Raw genomic sequence first — 10,621 nt, forward strand, 5'->3', positions numbered from 1 at the left:
TTTATTCAATAAAGATTTCCTAAGCTCCTACTACATGTCAGGCACTGTTCTGAGTGCTTGGGATACATCAATGAAGTAGCATACAAACATCCTTGTCCTTGTGAAGCTCAGATTCCAGAGTCTTGGAGACATTTATAGCATTGAAGGTAGAAAATGCTATAGTGACAAAAACCTTATAGGATCAGCAATGTGGAGGGGGAAATATGAAATAGGGTCAGAAATGTATGCGTGATGTTTTAGACTGCAAAGTGCTAAAGAAGAGCAGGAAAGGGGGATGGGTGCAGGAGGGTAGTAATCCAATCATACACAGATATGTGACGTCTCACTGAGAAGGGTGTCTTTGAATAAAGACCTGAAATAAGCTTTGTAAGTTGCTCAGATATCTAGGGGAAGTGCCAGGGAGCAGGAACACAAAACAAAGGCCTTGAGGCCAATGAGTGCCTGCACAGTAGAGAATTATAAGGAGATCTGTGTAGCTGGAGTAGAATGAGCAATTTGGAGAGCAGTGGAAAATGAGATCAGAATGTTTATGGAATACCAAATTTGGATGTGGCCTTTTTAAGGCATTGGAAGGACTTTGGCTTTTAGCCATACACAAATTTGAGAAAAGAAATTGCATATTGTGTCTTGAGTTCATGGGGCTACTCTGGTGGGCAAGAGCAGAAGCAGGGAGCCCTGTTAGGATTCTAAAAGAAACAGAAGCACTCTAGGCACCTCAGACAGAAAGGGATTCAATACAGGGAATTGAAATACAATTCATTACAATGTTTGGAAGGGCTAGAGTAGAAGTCAGACATCACCCCAGGCTTGGACTTCAAGGTCGCACTAACTAAAAGCTGTGAATTGAAGTTCTTTGAAGAAGCCACAGTTATATTGAAGGACCTGCAGACTGTTGGACTGAGGTTCTGGAGAGATGGAATGTTACAGATGGAGAGCCAAAGTTATCTTGGGCTATCTGTAGTTCCTGTTAATAATCATTTATTACCCATCTCTGTATCTGACCTTATATCCTTGTAACTACCAGATAAAACACTTGGTATAGATCACTGACCTCTGGCCTTCATCAACCGTAAGGCTAAGAATGTGATTACATCAGAATCCTACAAAAAAGAATTTTTCCCCTTTGCTGTAGCCCTCCTACTGAATGAGCCCCAATGTATTCATGAGTTTTTTTCATTCTGACTTTACAAGTCCATGTAACTGAGACAATCAGGGACCAGATCAGGGAACAAAAAGTTGGATAAACTCTCAGGTTTTAATTCATAATCTATTACTTGTTAAAAACCTTCCCCACTCTCTAACCCTTTCAGTTTTCTTTTTTTGTGGTACTGGAAATTGAACACAGGGGTACTTTACCACTACATTCCCATCCCTTTTTATTTTGAGACAGTCTTGCTAAATTGCTGAGGGTCTCACTAAATTGCTGAGTCTGACCTTGAACTTCGGATTCTTCTCTTCAGCATCCCAACTTGATATGATTACAGAGCTGCACCACCATGCCTGGTCTTACTGGTCTTACCCCACTCTTTCAACAATGTGTGAAATACAGAATGTGCCTCTCTCTCTCTCTCTCTCTTTTTTTGATACTACGGATTGAACTCAGGGGTGCTCTACCAATGAGCCATATCCCCAGCCCTTTTTATTTTTTTATTTTGAGACAGGGTCTCCCTAATGTGCCCAGGCTGGACTGAACTTATGATCCTCCTCCTCAGCCTCCCAAGTCCCTGGAATTATAGACATGTGCCACCATTGTTGAATTGAACAAAAGTCATACAAAATATCTCACTGATGTGGAAATAATTGCTCATGTTGCAATACTGTTTATATGTTTCATAGGTGGCAGACTTAAAGGATGCATCAAAACCTTTCTTACTGGCCAGGTATGGTGGTGAGCACCTGTTATCCCAGCAACTCTGGAGCTTGAGGCAGAAGGATTACAAGTTGTAGGTCAACCTCAGCAATTTAGTGAGACCCTGTCTCAAAAAATCCTATGTTCACTCCCTAGTAGCAAAAAATAAAAACCCTTCTCACCTGGATATTAAATAAACAATGTAAGGAAAACATGAGAACAGAGACACAGAACCTTATGTAGATTAAAAGTGATAAAAGAAAAATTCTGAGATTAATCACAAGGGCCAGAGAATTAGAGAAGGGAAGAAATAAGACAAAGTAGGTAATCAGTTAACAGCTGCTGGCAAAGAACCAAAAAGACTGTTTATGTTGAAAGCTTAAATCCCTTCATGGCGGACCACCAGGGCCACCAAACCCTGTTGATTTACAAACCCTCTAGATGTTTAACCCCAACTACTCCAGAAGCAGGTGCTTCTACTTATGAACAATCCTCCTGTCCCAAAGCCTTATCCTGCCATTCCAGAGCCAATGAAGGTCAATGTAAACTACTTAGACTTTCCTTCCTCAGAGTTTATACAAAGATACTTTTAGCTCTAGGTCCAGTGGATGTGTTTCCAATTGCTGCCCGGGCCTATTGCCAATGGTTTTAGGAACTTTTCCCAGAACTGGTCTTTTTTTTTTTTTTCTGTTTAGCATTTGTAAAGCCTCAATAAACCCCTATATTTCAGAAAGTCTGTCAATTCTCAAGAGTTTCAACTTGACAAAAGCTAGAAGACATTGCTTAAATTGCAACAGCTTGATAAGATCGAGTAGCCCGTGTTAAAGTTGAAGAGTTGAAGTAATATGTCATGGTTGCCTCGATTTGTGTTTCAAACGCAATTGGCATTTTAAAAAAAAAAAAAAAAAAAAGGTTGATTTTTCTCGTCGGTAAATTGTCTGTTCATATATTATTCTAATTTTTCTATTTTTAAAAAATCGATTTGCAGACATTCTTTACAGGTTATAAATCTCACAACGATGCTTTCCCAGCCTCCTTCTTGCTTTTTGATTCTGGCGTCTTTTGTTGTTCAGAAGTTTATGTGTTTGATTTTGACTTATTTTCCTCACAGTATAAGAGAAGTTTTGACCTACAGAAAGCATTCACCTGGGACTTATCAAAACCCAACATTTTTTTCATCACACCTGTTTTTTCCTGCTACAGTTGATGAAGAATCATGAACTTTTAATGACCCCTACAGGCCAAATGATAATTAGGCACTCCTTCCTGAATTAAAAACAATAGAATTTCTTTTAACCAATGAAGTGCAGACCCATGAGCTCTATCTTATCTGGAAGCCCAGCTTTCGCTGCTTACTTAGCATAACCCCTCCTAGCCCTCCAACACCCCTGCCTGACCTGCCAATAGTGTAGGTTCTATTTCCTTGCTTCTTATGTGTTTATTTTGACAATTAGTTACATAACTCTTCAGAGCCTCGATTGTATAAATGGGAAAGAGTCAAGCTTACCTCATGAGGTTATTGTGAAGATTAAATGAATAAATATGTAAAATGCTTTGAATAAATGCCCGATAACTCATTAAGTACCCAACAAATTTTGGTTATTCATCTTGTTGTTACTATGTCAAATTTATTTGTGTTTCTCTTTATTTTGTTTTTTGGTCTTAAGATATACTTCCCCAAACAATGGGTTTTATTACAAATTTTCCTCCTCTCTTCTCTTTCCGGATGCCTGGGAAGCCCTTCTTCAAGTTGAAGATGGCTGTGTGACTTGCTTTGATCAATGAGATATTATAAAAGTGGTGACATCACTCTTGGCAGAAGTAATAAGATCCCAGGATCCAATCACACATTCATTGCATTCCCTTTTATTTGTGAAAGAGCATCCTGTGTCGGAGCTGATAGCCTCCTGCATTGCTGATGACTGAGCAGAGCCTGTCAGGGCCTGGATTAGGCATGGAGAGGAAATAAATCCTTTTTCCTCTTGCTCTCATCTTAAAACAAATATTCTTCTATATATTAAAAAAAAATTTTGTAATTGTAGATGGACAGCATGCCTTTATTTTATTTATTTTTGTACACGGTGTTAAGGATGGAACCCAGTACCTCACACATGCTAGGCAAGTGGTCTGCCACTGAGCCCCAGCCCCAGCCCAATATTCTTCTATATTTTTATAAGAGTTTTGGGGGTTTATTCTAACATTTAGATCTTTACATTCCTTAGGATTACTTTCATGGATGGTGTGTTGAAAAAATAATAACAGATTTAGTTTAAAAAACAAATTAGCTTTTACTGAAATCAGGCAACATCTCATTCTACAAAATAGAGCGGATATTCTGAGCTGGGCACAATGGTTTTTGCCTGTAAATCCAAAGACTAGGGAGGTTGAAGCAGGAGGATCACAAGTTCAAGGCCTCAGCTTCAACTTGGTGAGACCCTGTCTTATATAAAAGTACCAAAAAAAAAAAAAAAAAAGTGGGGGGTGGGCTGGGGATGTGGCTCAGTGGTAGAGATTCCATGAATTCAAGCCCTAAGTACCAAAAAAATAAAAGATATCCTAATCAGTTGAACAGCAGAGGGGGTTGGTTTTCAGGCAGGAAAGAGCTAAAGAAAGCAGAAATAGGGAACAAAAAGTATATTGGTTATTTGAAGGTACTTTTTTTTTTTTTTTAAAGAGAGAGTGAGAGAGAGAGAGAGAATTTTTTTAATATTTATTTTTTAGTTTTCAGCGAACACAACATCTTTGTTTGTATGTGGTGCTGAGGATCGAACCCGGGCAGCACGCATGCCAGGCGAGCGCGCTACCGCTTGAGCCACATCCCCAGCCCAAGGTACTTTCTTTGTAGAATTAAAAAAGTGGACAGTTCCTCATCATGCTAGGTAAAGTAAATTGGGCTCCTTCTGACTGGTTACTGTGAATCTCCTAGATGTCGGAAAACTGGCGCCTTTCAAAGTTCATTTTGATTACAAGGCATCCAGCAAAAGTGACTCCATTCTGGCTTGATCTGGTCTGTTGGGGCCTAGTGAGACAGCTGAGTCCAATGGCCTTCTATGCAATGTAGGGGTCCAATCCAATTTCTTATTTCTTTTCTTTCATTTTTTTAATGTAGACAATTAGCTGTCCTAACTCCACTCCCACCCTCATGTTTCCCCCGTGATTTGTGAGGCCACCCCTGCTATATACCTTGTGCCTGTGTTTGCATGAGTATTTTCTTACCTCTTTATTTTCTCCAATGATTGTTTTAATTTTATTGCACCATTATACTATTCGATTTTACTTACCATGTCTTTGTAGTTTATCTCAATAGCTGGTAGGCAAGGGCAGTGCAGTCTTTCAGGCATGGAGAGTGGGGAATGAGGAGTGAGAGAAGCTCTGTTCATCTTGGCTAGACCACCCTTGGCTAGGACATTGCCTAGACTTCCCACACCATCCACACCTTTTTTTTTTTTTTTTTTTTTAAGAGAGAGAGAGAGGAGAGAGAGACAGAGGGAGACAGAGAGAGAGATTTTTTTCCGGCAGACACAACATCTTTGTTTAATTTTATGTGGTGCTGAGGATCGAACCCAGCGCCCCGCTCATGCCAGGCGAGTGAGTTATCGCTTGAGCCATATCCCCAGCCCCCCAATCCACACCTTACAACAGGCTTTTCCATTTTCTCAAAAATGATCAGAGTAGGCAAGAGGCAAGGAATATATTTGAGAATGATTATTAAAGTTAGTTGACAGGACTTGGTAACTGCATGCATTTTTGGTGCAGTAGTGTAGAGAGGAATTTATCTAGAACAACCCTCGTATTTATGGCTCAGTCAATCAGTCCTGCAAGCATATCTATAAAAATGTGCAATATGAATTTTCTCAGCTGTAAAAATTCTGGCATCAGATCTAATGCCTTAAGAGAGTTTCTTGAACATAATACAATCTATAGAGAAACCTAGTCACAGAAAAGCAAGGTGTGATTATGAATGGTTTATTTCTTAAGATTATAAGATTAATCACAAATTGCATTTTTAAAGAGATTGTCACTGCTGACAATGCATGCAAATATTGATTTGTAACCACAGCAAAGTGTCAAGACACCAGGAACTTATCTCGGGCAGTAAATTTTAAGACAGTATGCTCACTTTTGTAGTGGGATTTAGTAATTTCCTCATATATCTGTGAGGGACACAAGCACTAAAGCAGACTACAAAAAAAAGATCCTACCCTTCCCGATATTGCTGACACTGGAGAACCCATTCAAGTCCCTGACCCTTGGCCTTCCTCCAACATCCTGCTCACAAATCTGACATGTAGTCAAAGAAGAGAGACTTCAGGCCAAGGGTTATGGCTCAGCAAGCAGAAGCACCAGCAGCAGCAGCGGGAACACAGGGCCTATGGGAGGGAGAGAAGGAAAGGTTTCAGTGTGGAGTTTCTCAAGACATAGCCTCCTAACTTTCGGAGCTTCACCTACAGGTCAAAACCCTAGAGGGTGGGCTCTAGGCACTCATTTAACCTGACTAGACTCTCCTCTTGTTTTCCCAGGATTCCTGAAGTAGTCAAAAATACCAGGGAGAAAGTGATTAGGGGGAGGGAGGAGGGGAGGAAAAGGAGAGGTACCAGGGAAGGAAAGTGAACAAAATTATGTTACTCACATGTACAAATGTGGTGTAATGAATCTCATTATTATGTAAATTATAATGTACCAATAAAAATGGTATACAGAAAAAAAATAAATACCAAGGAGAGAGAAACTGCAAGGACAACTTTTTGGTTTTTGAAGGGATTTCCAGAGTGTAAGAGCAAATTTGGTTTCAATTTCTTGGATGCTTAGTTCCTCTGCAGCCCAGATCCACTTCTGGTTGGACCCCTGGCCTCTCAATAAAAAGTAATTTACTGCATCAATATATGTTGGAACCCTGATTCAAGACAAGCCCATGGCAGGCCTTGAATGCAGGTAAATAGGAGGAACAAAGTCTCCACGCTATAAGCAAGAGATTATCATATAAATGGTGAGTCATACTCCATTATGATGCAAAATGGCTGAGATGTGGACAAGATTCTCCTTGAGAAAAAAAGGAGGTATTTGTTGAGCAAAACTATGTGCCAAGCAATAAATCTTAAAAATCTTATCATTCTCACAGTGATACTACTGAAGTGTTTGTTATTTGTATCCCATCATTAAGTGAGGAAACTCAGAGGCAGATTACTAGTCATAAAACTAGTACTGCTGAGCCAGATTATCATTGAGGTGGTCTGAGTCCAAACCTATGCCATAGAGAATGTTGTAGGATTTAATTTTCCTTGAAAGTATCAAGGAAGGCTTATTATTGGAAGTGATATTGGAACTAGGTCTTGAAAGACAATCACCATGCTGAAATTGATGGTGTCTTAGCTTGGATCAAATCTGATACGTAGTCAAAGAAGAGAGACTTTGGGCCACAAGGAATGATTGGTATAAATGATAGAGACCTAAAAGCCAGGACCACTTGGGAAAAGTGCTCATGGTGGCTCTTCTTATGCATCCCGAGGCTGGGAATGGCGACAGCTTTCTTGGTGTTCTTTGTAACCAGTTTCAACCATTATTGGTATGTCTTCTTTGAGGTTCCTATCTCCTGGTTTTACCAACTCTACCTTCATCATTCCAGGCACTGTCCCTCTACACGTGGTCTACCATGTGGACCACTTGTATTGATTTAACTTGACATGACTGCAGCCATCTTGAGTGGTTAACTGCCATGATTGCTCCAAGGTAAGCTTAGTTTTCTTACATAGTTTCTCAGCAAACTGTATGTACACAGAGTCATTAGAGCGGTCTGTGGAAATTTACAACTGGCTCCTTGCTCCAGGGAAGTTCCCAACACTTTGCTATTAACTTAAGATAAACCAAGTACATTACATCCAGGATGAAGTCACTTTGGGAGGGCATTAGTGGAGGACTGGGAATTTAACCCACGGGTGCTCTGCTACTGAGCTCCATCCCAGCCCTTTTTATTTTTTATCTTGAGACAGCGTCTTGCTAAATTGCCCAGGCTGGTCTCCAAATTGCAATCCCCTTGCCTCGGCCTCCTGAGTAACTGAGATTACGGGAGTGTGCCACCATGCCTGGCAAGATAGTTACTTTTGTCCTAATCCATATATGTCCGCCTCTTTCTGACCGAAAGATCCAAACTGGTCTTGCTGTTGCCCAGGACCATGCTTTCATTAGTGAATGCCCCAATCTATCTGCCTCTCTTTCTTTAGTCCTGTGAGTGTCTTAGGCTCATTCCCCATACACTAGGGCTGAGTTGTTCTGGTGCAAAATCTTCCAGATTTTCAACTCCTCAATCCAGTGCTATCCATCTGGTTCTTCAATCTAGCCAATCACTTTTGTGGAAATGTCCTGGAACCTAATTGAACTGTTAACACTTCACATTTGAAATCTCAAGGTCCCCCATCCTGTATTCTGACCACACCCCTCAGTCTGTCCACCTCTCACTGTCTTCCCCCCAGGAAGAGACATCTCACAGACAGACCCAGTCCCCAGACCCCTTCATCGCCACAGCCACTCACTCAGTTCAGGCACCTTCATCTCTTGCCTGGATTGCTGCAGCACCCACACCCTTCTGCCTGGAATCAGCAGGCCTCCCAATTCCTCTGATGCTTTGATATGGCTGGCCCCTGACACACCTGTACATTCCCTGGCTCATTCCACCTGGTGTCTCACAAGTCTTTCTGACCTCTCTGCACAGCAGGGGGAACTGGAGTTTGGCTGGACTAGAAATGGCCCCATGTCTCTGAGCCTGAACTCTGCTCTCCATTCCAGAATAGTAGTCCTGCCCTTTTAGGAACCTGAGACTCTTCAGCAGAGGACTGGAGGCCTATTGTTCTCTGCCCCAGGGGGGTTTGGTGGGGAGCACCCTCTTCTATTTCATGATGACCCCACCACAAAACCCACCTCCAATGCAGACCCAGACTCACCTGAACTCTTGAAATTGATGTCTGATTTGCTGTGAATTGGAGTAGAATGAGCATAGAAACAATTGAAGTTACTCTTTAGTTTTTGGGGAGCTTCGAGGGAAATTTCATTGTGATTTTTACCAGTTTGTTTTACGGTGACCTTCTGATACACTTCATATCCTGGTATTAACACTTCCTCTTCTTGAGAGTAGAAAGAGAATTCTTTGATATTAACACCCAAACAGGTTCTGATAACAAACAATGTCCCATCAGCACCAAGAAATCCTGGAGAAACAGCTACATTTTTATTCAAAGATGATGAAGTGAATTGCCCAAATCATACACTACCGGCCCTACTGTAATAAAACTTGGTATGAGAGCCTCTAAAAACTTGGTCACACTGGGATGTCCTCAGAAGCTGAAGAGCTCTTGTCAAATAATAACAGAAGGCCTTGTACTGAAACTTCCGTCTGAATTCTCTTACAGCTCGGTTAAAGTCTTTTGCAGTTTCCCCAGTACAGGCCACTATAGCAGTTCCATGGAAATCATTGAAATTTTCTGGATAGTTTATGTTAGACTTTATTTGCTTCCATTTTTTCTCAGCATTTTCCCATTCATTTTTAAAATTTTCATTCACGCTTAGCTCTTCTTTTAAAAGCTGGGGTGCCTTTTCCTCCATTGCTTCGATACAGCCCACATACTGATCATCAAATGCATTGTTGGCCATGTCGAGGACTGATTGGCTGGTCACCTGAAGGGAAGGAGAGTCCTTTGACTAGTTTGCTGAGGAACGAGCATGTTGGGATGCTATCAAAACCCACAAAATAGGCTTCTTACTCAGCCTGAGATTTCACATATTCCCATCACAGGGCTCATGTATGGAGCATTTTTTTTTTTTAAGAGAGAGAGAGAATTTTAATATCTATTTTTTATTCCCCCCTCCCCCACACACAACATCTTTGTTTGTATGTGATGCTGAGGATCGAACCGGGCTGCATGCATGCCAGGCCTGTGCGCTACCTCTTGAGCCACATCCCCAGCCCTGGAGCATTCTTATTACACTATGAGTGTTATAAGAGAAAAAAAATAAGCTTTGTGACTGTTTTGTTTACTTTCTGCCCACATCCCACGCAATGGGTGGGAATGGAGTTCCCCTCAGTGGAATGGGCTGGCTGAGAAATAAAAGCTAGGAAAAATAGAATGGTGGAAAAAAACACAGAAAATAGTTTCAAAAGCAGGGGCAGAACAGGCAAGTGGACTAGACCAGACGGATCCAGCTTCTAATACAAAGGAGCCTGCTTTATTTATATTGGAAGACATCAAAGAAATTCTAGAGAATATTCTTTACCAAAATAGGATCAAGGTGGGTGCAGGTGGGCGGTTCAGTTCCTAACAGTTTAAGCCCATCTCTGGTGCTACTGTGAGGGACCTTCCTAGCAGAGCAAAGGGGAAGGTCATGTGCATTGGGCGGTCTCTCATCCTGAAGAGAGAGCCACAGGAAGTTCCCAGTCCAGGCCTATCCCTCCCTGGCTTCCATGGCAGAGAAGGTCCTCTGTATTTCATGGATGGCTTCCCACATTTACTGATACTATTTTTACATTACTTTTCAGATTCACACTCTCACTGACTCTAGCCACAAACTCAACTCTGGGAACTATCTTGTCTCAAATCTATGAGGTAAAAGCAAGGTCAACAGGATGTGGGTAGAGAAGGGGTAGTATATATTACCTGCTGTGTTAGCCAACAAATTAGTATGAAGATATAAACTGTCATGTCTAGAAGCAATGTTATTTTCAAGTTCACAATTTAAAAACTGCAAACAAACATAAAACCATGTAAGGTAGATGTAAATAGTTTT

General features: G+C 41.2%; 1 protein-coding gene across 1 annotated transcript; it reads right to left on the reverse strand.

The window, feature by feature from the left end:
* Positions 1-6,169: 6,169 nt before the first annotated feature.
* Positions 6,170-10,227, reverse strand: LOC143388232 (T-cell ecto-ADP-ribosyltransferase 1-like). Its single transcript, XM_076842134.2, is given in 3 exon segments — positions 6,170-6,219; positions 8,785-9,514; positions 10,183-10,227. Coding segments are annotated over 3 exon segments (825 nt in total).
* Between the last annotated feature and the right edge of the window lie 394 nt (positions 10,228-10,621).

Source organism: Callospermophilus lateralis, chromosome 2 (genome assembly GCF_048772815.1).
Source record: "Callospermophilus lateralis isolate mCalLat2 chromosome 2, mCalLat2.hap1, whole genome shotgun sequence".
In the NCBI taxonomy this organism is placed as follows: Eukaryota; Metazoa; Chordata; class Mammalia; order Rodentia; family Sciuridae; genus Callospermophilus; species Callospermophilus lateralis.